The 20324-nt window shown below is 40.6% G+C and overlaps 1 protein-coding gene across 1 annotated transcript in view; it reads right to left on the bottom strand.

Annotated features, from left to right (window-relative positions):
- Positions 1-20324, bottom strand: part of EDIL3 (EGF like and discoidin domains 3) — a 235807-nt gene that overhangs the window by 121578 nt on the left and 93905 nt on the right. Inside the window, exon 3 of the mRNA XM_028748436.2 lies at positions 7224-7253. Coding sequence (XP_028604269.1) covers positions 7224-7253 — 30 coding nt within the window. The remainder of the gene's footprint in view (positions 1-7223; positions 7254-20324) is intronic.

Raw genomic sequence — 20324 nt, 5'->3', positions numbered from 1 at the left:
ACCTCTGGATAGGTTCGAGAGGGTTAGGCTAATTGAAACTTCCTTATTCCTATGTTTTGCCTAATCCTGGAAACAAGTGATCAGGGCTGCAGGGTAATTGTAACAAAAAAAAAAACAAGCAAACAATACAAAAACAGACGAAACCGCAGAGGAACAATTGGTAGAGAAATAAGGCAGCAGAAAAACAAAACACTAATTAATTTGTCTTCTTGACCTAAGTGAGATTTGTAGCCTTTAGAGGTGAGAGGCTTATGCACTAACTCGCTCTGCCACCTGGTACCCAGTGTTATTTTTATTACACTAGCCCAATTTCCTCTAAGCACCAATGTTCATTAAAGCCCCAGATATAGAAGTGCACTTCAGTTCTGTTTTATTAAAATATACAGAGCAGAATTTAGCGAGACAGCTCCAGGCACAGAAGAATAGAATATGCCATTTTGGAAGAAAGGAAGAAAAAAGGAAATTGCAAATGTTAGGCAAGTTGATTTAGTGAAGCTGGTGGGAATAGGAAATCTGAATGTAAAAAATTGTGCTCTGTCTATTGGAAAGTAACACAGGGTAAAGTAACCTCTACCTTTTCAATATGCAGGGAATTTTATTGTTTATTTATTTATTTTTGCATATTGCACAGGTGTTGTTTTGCCACTGCATTTGCCAATGAGGAAAGATATCATCTGGCTCCAAAACACCTTGGTCGGTTGAAGAAATTATAGGAGAATAATGGGTGGTCACATAATCTCAGGCTCATTCTTAAGTGTTTATAATGTGTTGCTTTAACATGGATAGTAGCACAACATTCTATCATTATTTCTTCTATGCTTATCTTCAAGAAATCTCTTGGTGCTGCTTCTTGTAAACATTAACTGATAATGCCATACCAAAATCGGCTCCATAATGTTAGAGATTATAGGATTGCTAATAATGACAACAACAACAACAACAACATCCTGATATAGTTCATAAAGTAGTAGTAAAGCTCAAACCAGAAATGACAGTCAACCATTCCTCTTTTTCTCCCTCCCCCCTTTTATTACAAAAAATAAATTTATTTCACATGTGCTTGCTGTTTGTTTGTCAGGGACCCTAACTCTTCCCGATGTCTTCAAAATGTGCCATTGTTTGTTTGTTTTGGCATTTCAGAGATGTTATTGTCTTTTTCATTTTTGTAGTTTTTAACATTCATAGTTTGTCATCTGTCTATTGTGTCTGATATGTTTATAAATTGCTTAGAGACTCTCTTGGCATTAAGCAGTATATAAATGTATGAAAAATAAATGTCTCCTTTTATTAGCCAGCCTCGTTTGGGAATGCCTTTCCATTAAAACGTTTTAGTAAACGTAAAAAGTTTCTTCTAAGAAAGGCAGAAAGCCAAGTTCTGTAAAAAGCAGTTGGGAGCAGCCACCTTACTAAGGTTCTATAATAAATTGTCCCTCTGCTTGTTCAGATTATTTATTGATTTAGAGTATCTTAATCTTAAATGCGTCTGCTGAGCTCAATGTTACAAATACACAGGTAAGCTTGCATGGGAGTGCAGTGGTACTAGGCGATGATAAGGTATGGATGTGGGGTTGGTGGGTGAGAGATCCTATGATGAAGGAACTTCCACTTCCTAAGCCCCATGGATTGTTCCAGTCAAGGTGGAAGGCATTTGAGGGGTGGCCTTTGGGGTTTTTTGTTGTCTCTGCACACCCATTTCCCCTAACACTAGTGTCAATTGATGATGAAATCACTACCAAAAGTGGCTCACTATGCTAGCTTCCGAGCAGGACAGTCACTGTTGCTTACCAGGAGCTGGGGGGGCAAGGCGGCAGGGAGGTTAGTGCAGTGCAAACGCACTGGCGGAGTCAATCCACTGCCTTGCCCCTCTCCCTCTTGGTAAACAACAAACATCCACAGGGAAGCAAGCATAGCAGCTCTGCCCTACCCAGTGAGCCACTTCTGATTACTACACCAACTCCAGGGCTGGTATACTTTTCCATCTGTTGGTGGTGATGCTGGAGAAAATATATAGAGATATTATATACTTAAAGGTTGAAATGTGTGTGAGAAGGGCTGAGCAAGTGAAGGCTGGAACCATGAGAGAAGGAGGGAACAACATGTGTGCAGGAGCTACTGCTATAACTGTTAAGGACAAAGGAAAGAGGGAAAGATAAGAAAGGTGTGGTGCCTTGTGATTAAACCAATAGAAGCTAGTAAAAGGAAGTCGTGTGATATGTGGACATAATTGTCCCTTTGCTTCCCTTTGTTTGTAAGTGTATAAATGCTTGTGCTTTGGTCTTATTTGGTGTGCCACCTGTCCACTACGTAGTCATTGAGGTTGTGCCACACTGACCTTGCAACGCCTAAATTAGCATCTTGTTTGACTGACAACTGGAGTCTAGATCTTATTGGCCAGCCAAGCTGAACCCACCAGGTATTCGGTATTGAATGCCAATATTTCCCCAACAGTGGAGAGGTGGTGGGGGAACAAAGGACATCTATGACCTTCTGAAATCTGCCTTGGCATGCTCCCTTTCAAGCTCTACAGCTGGTGATACATCTGCACCTATAGAAGTTTCTGTGGGTGCACTGAGGTCTTTGGGGGGGGTGCTAGTGGAGCTCCCCATTGCCAGTGGAGTGGCTTTTCCTAAATCCTTTTAGCTGGCTTTGGGCCAACTTTATGATTGAGGCCTTAATATTTAATCTGTTGTTTCAATTTTGTTCCTCAGTTTGAGAGTTTTAAGTTGAGAAGTGAGTTGTAGGATTTTATTTTCAAAAAATAAAGCATGGCCTGGAAAATAAAGTATACAAAAGTTGATCATTCCTGGCTTGTGGTATGGTATGCAAGTGGCTCTTATAAACCGATGGATGTTATACTAATTAAAATCTGCAAAGATGTTAGCTATCAATATGCGTTTAGTCTATGGCTCTGATTCACACACTTGAGGGAAGCAATCAAGAATTTTGGCGTTCACGTCTGACTTTGGAGCAGCCTTTTACATCCATTACAAATTCTATTTTTCAAAATGCCATTTTCATTCAACAATTAAACTATTTCATTCTCCAAGCAATTATTATAGAAAGAGATTATCTGCTCTGTGGAAGCTGCAAAGGTTTTAAATGTCAATGCAATCTGGCAAATAAGTATCAAAACTACTATAGAAAAACATTCCAACCTCTAACTTTCAAAACAATAACATCTGGCCATATCTTAAAGCAAAAAAGAAATAGTAGTGATAAACATTTTCTAAAAATCCAAATATCTAAAATTATTTATGTCATTCTGCAGTATAAATTAACATTTTCCTAAAAATGGTCGCAATTTATGCAGAGCATTAGAAACCCTGCAGTAATTGCTTTGCAAAGAAAACATACAAATAGGATTTGATTACTAATTTAATGTTATCTTCATATAGTAACATTTCAACAAGACGTTTTAAAACATTGGTGCTAATGCCATGCCCAATGGATGCTTGCAAAGGATGCCTTTGAGAATCAACAGAAAAACATTTATGAATGCAATACAAAAACCACCGATTCTTTGCAACCTTCATTCATTTTGGTAAGTGGAACTTAGGGCTTGTTTATAACTTGCATTTCATGCTAATAAATGGAAACTCTTGCTTGCAGCCTCCCCCCCCCCCCCCAGCATCTCCACACTTAACAGCTATCTGTGTAGAGCCAATCACAAATCCATAAAGTTGTACTCAAAGCAATTGAGGATGAGTGCATGATGGATAGCATTATAACCTGACAAATTAATATAAATGAAATGAGCTTTTGGGAGATATTCTGAGTGAGGAAATATTATTGTCATAACAGAAAAATGTGACGTGCTGCAAATGCCTAGCTCAGTGTTGCTGAGTTAGTCCCCTTCCCTAGATGCAAACTGGGGGCTCTTCCAATTGACCAGGTGATGTTTGTCCTGATTTGGTTTTGAAATTTTGCATGGAGGGTCTATGATGTCTGCTGTTTACTGAACATTCATCCTGATTTTTCCCCACTGAGATTATGCAACATCATGCAGTCCCACACTTCCCAGTGCATTTTCCTATCACTATCCTTACCGCAAAAACATTAACTTCTTAAGAAGTTAGTTTGTTGCACAAGAAAGCCAAATCCACCTTAATTATGCAATCTCCATTTGCTGGTATATGACTGAATCCCATCTGCAAAATAGTGACAGCCTGGAAGCAGCCAGGTCTTTACTTCTATGGTCACCAAATTGCTTCAGATACATATTGCCCTTGGTAGTGGTAGGCAGCTACAAGCTGTCACTTAAAATTCCTCACGGAGCACAAGTACTCATCATGACATCACTCCAGGTCATTGTGGGAAAGTGACCTCAACTCTTTAAATCTCCTGCAATGCCCCAGAGTAATGCTGCATTAGGTGATCTGGATAATAGTGAAAAAATGGAAACAGTGTCATCTGACGCAAGGGGTCCAGGGCAGATATCGGTGCCAGAGGTATTGGATGCTGATGCTGAGGCTGGAATGAACACCTGAACACACTAGTCACATGCAATGATAGGGCTATTACTGAGGTGGTTGTTGTTGTTGTTACTACAACTATTTCTGTTTCAGAAACCTTAAAGAAATGGAGGAAGGGGGAAGGGGGCAGAATTAGATCCCAAAGAAGTAGTGAATAACTTATTCTCATTACTAGTGCTGGATGAAGTCAGGCATCAGTGTTGTGATTGTATTATTTCTTTCAGCTGATTGATGATTCATGACAAAAACAGTCCAAAGTAACTTGCCAGGGGCGTGGGGGGGGGGGATCCAATGCTACTACTCATCACAACTACATATTTTAAAAGCAATGGAACAAAAATATTCATCCACACTAATCTATTAAAGACTAGGGAGTGGAATTCAATGCAGTGCTAAGGCAGTCATTCCGTCAGTGCAAGCATTTCTGCTTGCTAGATGCAAAGAGCTCCCCTTTCCTGCTCACCACCCCCATGGAGTTTTGAAGTTTCTCTCAACTCTTCAGAGCAGATTGGGGGGCACTGGGGAGTAGAGGGGGAAAGCTTCATTGCACTAGCAGGAGTCCTTGTGCTGGCTTCTGTACCAGGTCAGTTGAATCCTGCCTAAAAATATGAAAATACCCTTTCCCCACTCTACACTTGGATGAACACAGAAATAGCCAAAAGCCACCCAAAGGCACAACACTATTAGCACCCAAATGCCTGGGAGAATAAAAACGTTTTTGCCTGACACTGAAAAGGCGACAAAGTTGGTGCTTGGCAAACATCCCAGAGTTGAATTCTGCAGACAAGGGACAGAAATATCATAGCAGCATTTATTTCATTTTATTGTTTAGTAGTGCATTTTATTTTTTTCATTTTATTGTTGGGTTTTAACTTTATTGATGAACTCATATGGGATGTGGAGAAATTCCCATGTGTAATGTTTCACAAGATTACACTTACACTTGTATTATCAAAAGTAATCCTATGTTTCAGGTAGTGGTTCAGGCACTCAACAGTGTATTCAAATAGATACATTCCTTTTCATTGATGTTTGAAAATGTAAATAGCTCCATTAAATCTTTTCCCTAGACCAGAGTACTAAGTTTTACAACATCCGAGGGTGGCATATAACAATTGTGTGAAGTTTATTCTAAATGCACTGTGAATGGAATCTGCCTGGCCTTCTTATCAAGTTAAAAAACAACCATATTAAGAGAGTTCCCCTTCAAATCACATGCATGGTGTTTTCCACAGCTGCAAAATAAATCTGCTAACACAAAAGCTGTTCCAATGTCACACAGCTTACATGTTCTATAGAATAAACATTTCAGCACTTAAGTAATCAAATTGGTAACAAAGATGAAGCTTCTGGCAGATTTATCATCCTGCCGTATTAGTTCTGTGGTAGTAAGAAATGTCCTTATACTTTTGATGCCAGATGCTCTCATTGGGAGAGCAGCGGTTCATGGAAACAATCCCATTGTATATAATGGGATTACTCATGTGAGAAATTGCTTATGTAGCTTTATACTTATGAATGTTTTTACACCTTCCAAAATCAGAGCACAGATGAAAGAAGCATATTTCAGTGTTTCATTGCAATTGATGATCTGACAATTTGTATTCATTTCTTTTTAATATGATGGAATGAGCACCTGTGTTTGTTTTTCGGCTGATGCCGATGGTCTATTAAGAAATTGGTGATTAATATTAACATTCTGAAAGAGTATTTTGAAAATTAGTTGGATCCAGAGAAAAGCTTCCGGAAGCAGAAATTGGCTTCCCCTCCCTGGGAAGTCAACATGATTCATACCCAATGCCATCTAGGTTTTTTCTTTCTCTGACCAGCATATGAAAGAGTATGCATCCAGCTACAATTTTTTCTTCCATCCAACTTGTAAATAGTTTATGTATCCAGCCTTGTTCTCACCAGTGAAACCACATTAACAGTGTCAGAGATCAAACCTATTGCATTCTTTGGGTGCCTGGTGCTATAAACTTATAGTAACCCAAGTCCAGGAAAAACCTATGGTAGAGGTCTACTGTACGGATGCATCATGTGGTCAGATAAAATGATTCTGGTTTCTTCGTACTGTAAGATTCTATTCAGTGCTCATATAAACACTATAGACTCTAAGTCACATTCATATTCCATTATGGTGGGTTTTCTTCCCAATGCACATCCAGCGTCAAGGCACCTGCATCCTACTGATGGATTTCTGACACTATTACAACCCCCCCCCCCAGTCTTTAGCAGAGGTGAGAAGTTACTATACCAAAAAGTCATGTACAAATTGTTATTTGTCTCCTTTTTGTCCAAGTTTGAAACTACTATTCCTCCTCCTGGATTGTGATTTTCTCAGCACCCTCCATAATGACATTCAATCAGGAAAATAACTCTTCCATATCTACAAACATCACAATAAGACAACACCCCATGATGACAAGTAATTATTGCACAGAGAGGCAACCTTCCACATATACAAAAAGGCAAGATCCTTAGTCAATCTGAGCTGAGATAAAATCCCTTCTTGACCATTGAGGTGTGGCAATTAGGGTTAAAGTTTGCATTAGAACTCATCCAGTTTCAGACCAATCTTATGTATGCTTGCTTGGATGTAAATTTAAGTGCATTCCATGAGACTGACTCCCAAGCAGGGAATATACTAGGATTGCAGCCTGAATTTCCTTATGAATAAAGCAGGTTTATGACTGAAGCAAATAACTTATTCCAGAATGGGTAAAATTGATTAAAATGTATGTTTCTCACCTGCTGATGTTGGCTCTTCTTCATCTAGCACTGTGAATAGAAGAAAGAAAAGAGATTAAAATTATAAATACACTGAAGAAACTCAAAGAATCTGAATGCATAGGACCCTATTTAAAAATATATTCTAACCCTTTAAATTTGCAATTAAAACAAAGGCACAATGTGTAAGTTTTATATAAATGCATGCATTCATTGAAAAACCATTTCCAATGCTATTTTAAGTATATTTTGAGGTACAGTCAGTAGCAGATGGTGGGGTGGGGTGGGGGAGCTCAGCAGACATGCTGGTTATTGGGTTACATCTGTCCAGGCTACACGCCTCTCTTCTCAGTCCACATGCCTCACTCTTCCTTCAAAATTTGCACTCCTCAGAATTTTGAAATGCAGTTCTGCAGCCAAGTATTGCATGCAAAAATGAATCTACCTGGGCAAAGTGTGCAGAAATATATATTTATCTGTGACAATAACATACAAAATTTCTAGATTCAGGTAGGTAGCCGTGTTGGTCTGATGCAGTCGAAATATATATAAAAATAAAAAAATTGTTCAGTAGCACCTTAGAGACCAACTAAGTTTGTTCTTGGTATTTCATTATATTAGGGGAAATTAGAGACCTCTGAATTCTGTGTTTCTGGAATGTACCTTAGTGTACAAGGGTAAGAGCCCTATTCCCATTTTTCCTTTGGCCCTTCTTGCCCCTAGAAGGTTGCCCATGAGTGAATGTGGACCTTGGGATGAAAAAGTTTTCTCACCCCCACTCTAAGGCACTGTTTTGATGAACTGATGATGCACATTTGTTTGCTGTCCAGCCTAGCATAAAACCCAACTACAATTAAGGAAGTCTGCCTCTGTTTCTTTTCAGCTTGGTTTTTGTGTGTTCTTCTCAAGGGTTTTCAAACACGACATTGCTAAGGCCAGACAACTTTCCTATACAAAGTGAATTGCATTTGCTACATGTATATAATTCTTAGGCAGTTCAATTCACAGTTCTATATATTATTACATATGACAATTGTACTGGTCACTGGGGTTACTTCTAATTGCATGTCAGGGAAACACTCTTTCCTGGAAATATCAGAAAGAAACCATGAAGGCTGATGAAATTTTGTCTGGCCTGCTTTCAGGTTTCCAATCACTTTTGATCCAACTGTTTTCAAATGGTTGAGAGGGAAAGAAAGAAAACACCAGTGTGATTTGTGATTTGCTATTCAGACAAGCAGCTGAGTAACACACAGCATCCACCAAACTGACCTCACACAATTCCACTGTCCAGATAGCATATGGGTGAACTTTTATGTTATGGGAAGGCATAAGAATTCTGAAAATAAATAGGGATAATCAATAGTAGCTAGGCAACCAATGTTTAAAATAACTTAGACCCGAGCCAATGAATGATGGAAACAGAAAGGTAAATCAAAATTGTTTCTTTGCCCTTCCCTGTATAGGGAAGTTTTTAATATTCAATGTCTTACTGTGGTTTAGTGTGTTTAAAGTTGCCCAAAGTGGCTGGGGCAACCCCCAATCAGATGGGTAGCATATAAATAATAAATTGTCATCATTGTTATTATTCTAAAGTTTACTACTTCATCTCACTGATGGGATTGGTAAACTTGGCTGATGTTGGAAACCTCATGGACCCATATTTTCTCATCCTCTTTCTTCCTAGCTGAGAAAACTAAATCTAGTGTGTCTCCTGCCACATGTATTAGGTCAATAACATATTGGGACAGGCCCACATTATTGTCATGGCAGCCCTGAAGTCCAAAATACCTGTCAGCCTCGTCATGGATATTGATATTCCCCAGAACCAACACCCTGTGAGTTTTCAGCACCACATCTGAGACAATCTTTTTCAGCTCTGGTAGGGAGACCACTGAGTGAGTAGTTCACTTGCAGGAAACTAACTTAGGTCCACTACTTTCAGCTTTCAAAGGATGACTGTGTTTCAGTTTGCATATTATTTTAGAAAGTGGTGGTGCTAACTGTGTGCAAAGATGTGAAGGTCACCTCTCAGACTTCGTTCTGCCTTACAAGAATGTGTGACCATCCCTTCTGTTACAGAATATCTGTAGGAAGTCAAATGAATGGTACTTTGCAAGAAATTGAATTCACACAAAAGGGAGGAAGGAGAAAAAGTCATAAGACTGTCAGGATCTTCCAAGATTTCCTAGCTGTATAGCTCATCTAAATGTGTTTTTTAATGTATAAATAGCTTGCAAACTCCTGTGTCTTTTACATTAAAAACCAGTGGTCAGATAAGGACCAAAAAACAACAGTGGTGTTTTCTATATAATGCCTGTGCAGTTTTTAATTCAGTATACAAGAGCTGTGAAGTCAATTAGGGTCTCTAACACATCCATATCATTATTAAGTGCTAGCAGACCATAAAGGAAACTTTAGAATACTAATGAAATTATTCTCATTGAACTTATTGCCCCATTATGTTAAATAATTTCATAAGAATTTTTCATTTGTACAATAAATAAATGTTCGGATGTGTGAGAGAAATGGGGATCAGCTTTTATTTAAAATCAATAGTACACACTATAGCAGTTTTTAAAAAATATATATTTGCATTATAAACTGACTAAAGCAAAAACCCAATATAGCTGCAGGTGGCAAATTGCCCTGTCTTATCTTGGAAGCATGCTTAAAATGATGTGCATTATTTTAATAGGGGTTTGGGAAGTAATTTTCATTAGTGGTTCACAGAAGTGCAATATTGACTAAAGGCATTCTAAGTATTGAGCTCTTCCATTAATACTTTGGAAGGAGATACAGCCATAATATAAGCAGATGAAGAACATATGTAACAAGCCCCATTCTGTGCCCAATAAGCTCTGTGGCCCATAGATTGCCCAGTATCTTCTCTGTGTGATGTGTTCATGGGAAAAAGCTGTCCCATGAGCCCTTGCTGTAGAGGTAAGGGGAAAGCCTATATAAGGCTGCTTTCCCTGGATCTCACAGCCATTTTGTTTTGAGAGCTTCCCACCCACCCACCCACCCTCGGGTTGGAGCCTTCACTGAGCAATTTTGGGTCGTTGGTTGACAGGTCCGGAAAGGAATCCACACCCCCCCCCAACCTGATTGGAACTTGGTTGGGTTTTTTCACATTTCCCTCAGTGAAATTATGGCTTTCCTTTGTATGGGGGCAGAAATGGCATTGGTCAAGATCAACATAGTACACCCCTCCCCATAAGGGGCCTGAAGGGAGGATTGACCATGGCAAACCAAAGCATGGGTTCGGTATCTGCCTGGTCCAAATCTGCACCCTGGTCCCCCAGTGAGACTTGCTTGGCTTGTACCACGGCAAGGTTCAACACTGACCAACTCCCGTGGTAGAGGTTTGGACTGATCCAAACCCAGTGGAATGATGAACTGATCCTGGGACTCAATGCCATGCCAACCCTTGCCCTGCTTGTTGCTGTCAATAAAGATTTGGCCATATTTTATCCCATCACCATTGTACAATCTGGTTTGTTTACTGCTCTCATGGGTCACATAATGCGCCTGTCTGGGCAAAGCAAAAACCAGAATGTGAATTACTCATTCACAAATGCCATCCTTACAGAAATTCCAGGTTCTAACCTTAATCACTTCCCCAACAGTCAACATTGAGATTCCCTAGAAAGGAAGCAAAGTGGATTTTGGAAGAGCCATAGCACATGGTTTGCATGGAAAATGTGTCATGTTCAGTCCCTATAACTTCCAGGTAGAGCAAGGAAGAACTCCTGTATGAAACAGGAGTTGAGAAAATAAGAACTATTGGGGGGGGCAACCAAATTTTGTCCGTGCTCAGGGCACCATATTTTCAAAGTCCAACCCAGTCCCCAGCTATGAATAACTATACATTCCCTGGAATTATTTAAATGCATAGTCGGGCAGAGGAGAGAAAATAGTCATGCACCCCCGATAACCTTCACCTGAAATGTCTCTTCAAATTGGGATCTATTCATACCATCGCCTGAAATAAAAATCAATGGGATGATTGATTCTTAGTATATTACAGTAGTAATGGACACAGATGGGTTGCACATGTTTGATTTTACTAGATCTGTCAGCAGAGCTCAAGATAATATCGACTACCAAGCTTTGTCATTTTGTGTGCTGCATCTGCTTGACAGTGTGTGTCCTGCTGTTAATTTTTCTGGCCTCTCTTTTCAAACATATTTTAAAAAGTATTAGAACCTATCGTTGATTGTTGCTGTGCTTCATATGTGATGTTGATACTCAACTGCATAAGCCTAGCATATTAAAAGAAGAGGTTGTGTGTTATCGTCTGTCTAGGATGTGGGATACCTAATTTATAATAAAGGTAAAGGGACCCCTGACCATTAGGTCCAGTCGTGGACGACTCTGGGGTTGCGGTGCTCATCTCGCTTTACTGGCTGAGGGAGCTGGCGTACAGCTTCCGGGTCATGTGGCCAGCATGACTATGCCTTTTCTGGTGAATCAGAGCAGTGCACAGAAATGACATTTACCTTCCCGCCGAAGAGGTACCTGTTTATCTACTTGCACTTCGTGCTTTCGAACTGCTAAGTTGGCAGGAGCAGGGACCGAGCAATGGGAGCTCACCCCATTGTGGGGATTCGAACCGCTGACCTTCTGATCGGTAAGCCCTAGGCTCTGTGGTTTAACGCACAGCACCACCCACGATGTCTGAAATAAATACGCTGAAATAAAACCTGAGTAAGAGCGGAGCCACAAATGTTGCTCGGAAGTCAATACATACATTGGGATAAGGGACCACAACTTCCCCTGTTCATCTAATACTCAGAGCAAGCTTCCTTGTCCAATATCCAACAAAAATGGGCCAGTTGCTGGTGGGAAGCTAGCAGGAATGGAACAGCACCCAGCTGGAGCTTCTGGGCATCTGGGTGTAAAAGAGCCACAGGGAGGCAGAGAAGCTAGCAATCTGGTGAGATGGAACTTGGGAGAGCTAAGCAGAAGCATGCAAGATTGGACACAGCAGCCAAGATTTGTGCCTCTCTGGTGAGTGGCTGCACTGGCAGCAATATCTCCCTTGGGTCTACAAACCCAAGAAGAGTTTGGATTTGATATCCTGCTTTATCACTACCCTAAGGAGTCTCAAAGCGGCTAATATTCTCCTTTCCCTCTCCCCCCCCCCCACAACAAACACTGTGTGAGGTGAGTGAGACTGAGAGACTTCAGAGAAGTGTCACTAGCCCAAGGTCACCCAGCAGCTGCATGTGGAGGAGCAGAGACGCGAACCCGGTTCACCAGATTACGAGACTACCATAGTGTGATTCTGCTCTGTGCAGAGAAAGGCGAGGTTTCCCTCACGGCAGGACTTCGCAAGACCAGAGGCTTGTAGTATTTGCAACAACTAATTACCAGAGAGGAGGCATATAAAACAATATTTGGTTCATATAACATAAAAAAAGACATTGTGTACTCTTCTCTTTTGCTGTAGAATATAAACAGAATCATTCTGGCCTTTTAATTATTATTTTTTAAAAATCATATCATAGAGGGAAGAAGATATTGAACACTGTGTAAACTATTGTTTATTCTTCCAATCAATAACAATCAACTCCCATGGTTCCTGAAATTTACTTCTGGAAGAGAGGTCATTGAACATTGATTTCATAAAAGGCATATTATTCATTATCAAAATGAGCCAGACATTATTTATCCATTTTTGTACTAAAGGAGATTTCTTTTTCTTCGATTTTTTAAATTGGAACTCTTATTGCAAACAATGCATTCTCCAGCAAGGACATGTGTTTTACAAGTACACAGATACAATCCAATAAAGCATGCACAAACCTGCTGGGACTGCATGCCTAGAGACCTTCTTTAAAAAGCTAAAATCAGATTTCCCGCCCCAAATACTTAGTGGTTAAGAGGAAAACTGTGCATTCATTTCCTCCTCCTTGCCTGTGAGCTGATGGAAAGCCAAAGGTAAGCACATAGAAAGAGCCTGCTGGATCAGGCCAATGCCCCATCTAGCCCACTGTTCTCACAGGGACCAACCAGAAGCCTACATGCAGGTAGGTCAGTATCTCTTGACTAAGGTGGCATTTCCTGAAGTAACAACTCATTCTGACCTTTCCTTTTTATGTATTTTTATACCACCATTCAATAAAAGGTTATGAAATGTCTACAAGGATGTCACGAAAAAACAACAAACACACATAATGTCAGTAGCAGCCTGTGTGGTGAGGCAGAGTCGTAGAGCCATCAGCCTGACACAGTCATTGCTACAGCTTACCTGGATAGCAATGAAGTGAGGCAGGAATGAGGTCAGAGCTGTGTGGACAATTCAGTGCTCCCCACTGGTTTGCCCATGCAGCCTCAACCTTGCTGTCATTCTGCTCTGGCTTTGTGGGTCTGCACCACTGCACCAGCCACTACTGCATTTTGCATCTTTAGTTAGCAGATTCCTGCTGGCCCAATGGGATATATATACTATTAAGTCCGTATAGTTAAAGCCATGGTTTTCCCAGTAGTGATGTATGGAAGTGAGAGAGCTGGACCATAAAGAAGGCTGATCGCCGAAGAATTGATGCTTTTGGATTATGGTGCTGGAGGAGACTCTTGAGAGTCCCATGGACTGCAAGAAGATCAAACCTATCCATTCTTAAGGAAATCAGCCCTGAGTGCTCACTGGAAGGACAGATCATGAAGCTGAGGCTCCAGTACTTTGGCCACCTCATGAGAAGAGAAGACTCCCTGGAAAAGACCCTGCTGTTGGGAAAGATTGAGGGCAAAAGGAGAAGGGGACGACAGAGGATGAGATGGTTGGATAGTGTTCTCGAAGCTACAAACATGAGTTTGACCAAACTGCGGGAGGCAGTGGAAGACAGGAGGCCTGGCGTGCTCTGGTCCATGGGGTCACAAAGAGTCGGACACGACTAAACGACTAAACAACAACAAATGTCTAAAGCAGCTGTGGAAAAGCCTTAGCCCTTTTTGATTTGCTGAACTACAACTTCTATTGCCTCTAGCCATTGACCAGACTTACTGGGATACATGGTAGCTGTAGTTCAGCAACAACTGGAGAGCCAAAGGTACCCAAGCCCTGGTGTAAGGGGACCATCTTCTCCCACATGAATGCACTAGTTGATCAAGACCTTTCTCAGATGGCATGTGCTGGATGCCATGCCTTCTTTGGGCAGGTAGGTGGCTATCAGAGATATTTTGTGCATACGGTGGTACCCAAATTATGGAACTCTGACGCCATATCTGTTACTGATTGTCCGGAAAATTTGTCCTCCTCTCACATGCTGTTAGTGGTACATAAGATCTATTGCAGTGCAATCCGACAAACGTCAATTCAAAAGTAAGTCCTGTTGAGTTTTGGTGGCCTTACTCTCAGGAAACTAGGCCTAGGATTGCATCCTTAATTGTTGTTGTTGGGTTGGGGTTTTTTGTATGTGTATCTTTTTTGGTAACTTGTTGCTATTTTACTACATTTGGCTAGAATTGTTTACATTGTATTGTAGTATTATTGTATTGTTGTATTATAAGCTTCTTGTGAAAAGTACAGTAGAAATTTAATCAAGCAAGTAAACAATCAAATAATAAGTGAATACATTACAGCCTTTACATGTATCTTCCCTGGGGTCATTTTTCCTATGTCAGGCTACAAGCCTATACAGTGGTAGCTCGGGTTACAAACTTAATTCGTTCTGGAGGTCCATTTTTAACCCGAAACTGCTCTTAACCTGAGGCGCGCTTTTGCTAATGGGGCCTCCTGCTGCTGGCGTGGGTACCACAGTATGCAGTTACTGAATCCACTGCACTCAGCCAAGAAATGTGTAAACCCTCTAGGGACGGCTTGTAAGTCAGGAGTAGTGCAAATTCTTTGCATGCAGAAGGTATTGTGTTCAATCCTTGGCATCTCCCGTTATAAGGATGAGGTAGCAAATGATGGGAAAGCCATCTGTCTGAGCATCTGATAGTCGCTTGTTGGAAGCCACCCAGAGTGGCTGGGGAAACCCAGCCAGATGGGTGGGGTATAAATAAAATTATTGTTATTGTTATTATTGTTGTTACTACTACTACTACTATTATTATTATTATCATCATCATCATCATCATCATCCCTGCTTTCTGTGTAGACAACACTGGGTTAGATAGACAATGAGACTGATGAACAATATATATGGAAGGTTACCTTAGAAGGAACTGTGCAAACATACCAGAAGCAAAAAAAATATATGGCTGGAAGTGTTTACACATATTGGGACCAATGTGAGCCCAAACAGTTGTAATCACACCAGAAAGAATACCGTACATTTAAAAAGAGCCTAAAAGTGGAAGGTTATAATGAGATGATTCATAAACTGTATCCAGCAAAGGAAGTTTAGATTAAGCTCTTCATAGCTAATTCATCATAGTTCTATTAAATTACCCAGTGAAGAGTAGAAATGTGGAAATCCTAAGTAAGGAAAAAAATGCTTTCTCCATTAATGGACTGCAAAATATATTCTGGATGCCCAAAGAAAAATCGTGAGTAATTAAGAGGCTGACCCTGAAAGGTGATGAGTGCATTCTTAGCAATGACTGACAAGCACTTAGCAAAGCTATTAAAAAGAAATTGGTTCCTAAAATATGCTTTAGGAATTAGAAAAAAATCATTAATTTATGTATGGCTCTAAAATGGAGCTTTGTAAATTACCTGGGAAATTACTCATGAGTAGGTTGAGTGAAGACAATTTTCATTAGCCTTCCTTTATCTTAATGAAAGAAGCCGCTAGAAATCAAAAGTTTATAAGCCCCCTGTGACTTAACCTTTGCACAAAAACGCTTTGAACAAAACTGTCAGTCAGCATTCCAGCACTTCTCTCCAACTTTCAATTTTCATTAGTGAAGGAGTCAGACCTATTGATTTTATAAGGTGTTTTATTAGAGTTGCTTTTAAAAATAAGAACTACTTGAAATTCAGCTCTACTAGCTTTGCTTTCCCCCCTTTATATTTTGAAGTGTTTTGTTCACTTTTTATGTAAGTACACCAAGCGTATGCAATACTCAGTATGAGTACCTATTAGTGACTAAATGTTTTTGCAAATTTACTGGTAGTCACCCAGTTTTATTTCTTGCTTTCCCCTTATTTTGTTTCATTTCTAAGATGTCTAAGCTGCCTTTCCCTACAAGTCTTCAGGTTACAACAGTATCATGTACCATTATAAAAACAAATAAAACATTTGCAATTATATTTGTGTGTGTAGTCATTCCAGCCAGAACAGAACACTACAAATTCAGCAAGAGATGGGTTCCACAAAACTAAATATGTCAAATTTCAAAGGCCAAGGTAAAGAGACATTTCATCAGCATGCAACAAAAGCAATACAATGAAGGTGACACCCCCACACACCTCTTTGGGGAGTTCCACAATTTATCCACAAATAAACCTCCCTCAGCCATTTGAGGGAGCCCCCTCAAGAGGATCAGCTGAGATGGAGATGGCCCTTCAAATATTTAGTACCTAAGTCATTTAGGTCTTTAAACACCAGTTTGAGCATCGTGAATTGGCTACACTTTAGCAACCAGTGCAGCTGTTTTAAAACAGGGGCAGTACAAGCTCTACATGGAACCAGTGGCAGAGCTTCATGCTTCGGCACTGGTGGGGTGGAGAGCAGGCGGGGGCGGGGCTAGCGCATGTCCTGGGGGTGTGGCATGATGCCGGGGTGTGTGTGTGACGCCCAGCATGGGGGGGGGCAGCCGCAATGGCACCCCACTGGGATTGCGCTGCCGGGGGCGGTGCGCCCCCCCCCCGCACTCCTCTTCCTCCTCCCGTGCATGGAACTCAAGGCAGGAATCTGGCTGCTGCATTTTGGACTGATGACCCTACTCCCACCATAACAGATTTTACAGGTTTTGATTATTTTGCTTCAGTTGTGACAGCTGTTGAAATATGAAATGTTTATTCCTCTGCTATCTTACCGAACGGTCCTACACACCAAGAAGAGATATACCACCACCAATATAGGTGCAATGCCCAACAATTCATACACTTGTCCAGCCCAGAACAGGGAAAGAGTGTAATTCTTACATAATTTAATGTTTCATAATTATATAACTCAGGGCAGATTCATACCCAAATATACAGCTCCTATCCAAATACAGTGGTACCTCAGGTTACATACGCTTCAGTTACATACACTTCAGGTTACAGACTCCGCTAACCCAGAAATATTGCTTCAGGTTAAGAACTTTGCTTCAAGATGAGAACAGAAATTGGGCTCTGGTAGTGCAGCAGCAGCAGGAGGCACCATTAGCTAAAGTGGTGCTTCAGTTAAGAACAGTTTCAGGTTAAGTACGGACCTCCGGAACAAATTAAGTACTTAACCTGAGGTACCACTGTATAAAATTCATGGAGGTGCAATTCATGTGTGAAGGTCATCGTATGCAATATTTGCTGCAACAGAGTCAATGCTGTACTTTCACCATTTCGTTTGTACGGTACCAACTTCGCCACCACCTTATCCCTTCTCCTCCACCTCCCAGTAAGCAACAGCTACTTGACCAACCAGAAATCTAGTGAGTAGTTCCACCCCACTGTCCACTACTGAGCTCAAGTTTCCAAATTCTAAAAGGTCATAAAGTGGTCACCTCATTTTCTAGTGAAGCTAGCAGCCAAGTTAAATGGGTCACTGTAAAGAAAAGCATCCCAGACAGAAACATGATAGATATTTGAGCAAACATTTCTGTAATACATAGGGGAGACAGAGAGCACTTTTACATAGAGTCTGACAGCTAATGCATATGCTTGAGGTGATTTCTTTTTCTCCTCAGTCTGAGAAGATTTCTTTTGATGGGAAATGGGTCATCCAACTCATTTGCCAGAAGGAGAATTGGCAGTTTTGCATTTCATCACAAACCCTTTCCATGATGTGTCACAAAGGGGACAAGCACTGTCGCAAGTAGGGCAAGAGAGTACTTTGGCCCTTATATAAAAGTAAAAGGAATGGTAACTGCAAGGATCATAGCCAAGAAGCATCACATTGAGGCACTGTTGGCAGACAGGGACATTTCCCTCCTGCAACAAGATTTGATTTTAAATTTGTTCAACCATTGAATAAGATTTTTTTTCCAGGAGGAAAATCTGTATCACTCGGGTAGGTGGGATGGATTGAGTCTTGTCTTTTTGCTCTGCAGAGGTTTAAGGAAAGCAAGCAAGCAAAGTCAGGCTTTTGATTTCCTACTTCAATCACTTTCATTGTGTGTATACAGCGTACAACCCAATTACACAAAGTCTTCAAAGTTACCTAGAGTAGCAGACATAATTCAGATAATTTGCTATTGACTGAGAGTGATTACATATATGCCACCATCAACTTCCTATGTTTGTGTTTTTGTAATTCCCTACTTTTTTTGCCTCACTGATGCAGTGAATGGTTGGGCTGTCCAATCTTGACCAGATTATTCCCTTTATATGCAGGTGCACCTATATATAAAGTATGTATGAGGAATATACCACTCAGGCACTTCTTAATTAATAGTGTTGTGTATGGGAAAACCTATTTGGCTTTGCTTCAGTGATTAAATTCAGGATGGCTTGGACACCCTAGGGCCCCCTCCCTTGCTTTTTAACTTTGGAAAAGTCTCTGTAACAAAATACAAACAGTCTCAGATTTCAAAACTAGCTGCATCTTTGTGTGCATGCATAGATGGTAACAGTAATAATGCTAACAGTCTAATAAGTAATTTTTGGATTCTTTACATATAAAGCTTTTGGCTGATAGTTCTGACAAAGAGCAGTGGCATACCTAGAGGTTAGACTGGACCCTGCCAAGGGTGCAGGCCCAGGGGGTGGGACAATAATCACGCTGCTCCACTCTGGTTCAGAGTGGCTAGGAACACGTCTGCTCCTCTGCTGCTCTGGGTGGCCAGGCAAGGTGTACAGGCTCCTCTGGTTGCCTCATCTGAGGAATCTGGTCCCTGGCATAGACCATCACAGCAACCCTGTGGGGCTCCCTGCCCAGTCACCCAGCGATGCTATGAGAAGTGTGAACACTCTGAAGCAGAGTGGCTTCAGAGGCGCCAATACATCTCCTTGCCAAGGGCACAAGGGAGCCTAGGTTCACTGCTCTTAAAATAGTTGCTTGAAGCTTTTTCCTTGGAACCAATGAAAGGCATAATGGCAGCTCCTAATGCCTGACATGGTTATCTGGCTGTTTCCTTTCCAGATAGCTGCAGCATGAGCTAATAGAAGCCCTTATTTTTGCATGAAGAGCAAATAAAATATAGTTCATAATATGCAAGTCTTCTGCCAAATCGCCAAAACAGAAGCCAAAGCATTTTTCTGACTTCTGTCACATCATGACTGAAAGCTAATTCATAAACCTTCGACGGCCACTTTTAGCAAAGCAAGCAAAGCCCAATCTGTGTGCTGTGGGATCTGCACATTCTCTGTTCGTGGGCAGGCATGTTTGGAGAATTCACATAGGCATACTTCCATTGGCTAAGGGCCTTCCAGGAATTCCTGTTGCAGGGATATTTTTTAAATAACTTTCTCCAGGTAGGAGATAATAACTGAATAACTATTGCAATACTGAATAACTACTGCAATACTGCACTAGTCTGATTTGGTAAGGGTCAGCTGCCTATGTCCTGTAGAAATGCTTGAAACAAGTAAATAAATAAATATGAATTTAGCTAGTACAAAATGACAAAACAATATGTAAAAATAAGACAAGTCTGCTCGTTGCCAAATATGGTTCAGAAAAAAAAGTCAGTTCACCACACTAGACCGGTTTCATTAGAAACCAATTAATAATTTGAGTGTCCTTCAGTGCAAATGCTTTGCAACAAGAATTTAAATTTCAGGACTACTTGTTCCAGCTTTTTAGTACCTTTACCTGTAAAAAAATATTCTCATTAAGGGACTTTGTTAAATATTAAATTTTAATTTAACCCCCGTATTTTAAGAGTCTCTTTTAATTACTTTAGATTTGCAGACTTCAGGAAAAGCATAATAGATCAAAAAAAGAGAAGTCACGATTTAATATGAAATATATTCAAGGAACTGAAATGAAAAAGTGAGATGATGATATATTCATCAAGGTGGCACATTCTTTCATCTTATAAATATTCCATGGTTCACGCTGGTAGACTTTAACTTTCCTTTGT

Source organism: Podarcis muralis, chromosome 11 (genome assembly GCF_964188315.1).
Source record: "Podarcis muralis chromosome 11, rPodMur119.hap1.1, whole genome shotgun sequence".
In the NCBI taxonomy this organism is placed as follows: Eukaryota; Metazoa; Chordata; class Lepidosauria; order Squamata; family Lacertidae; genus Podarcis; species Podarcis muralis.
Note: the sequence above shows the minus strand (reverse complement) of the source record. Positions and strands in the feature narration are given on the sequence as shown.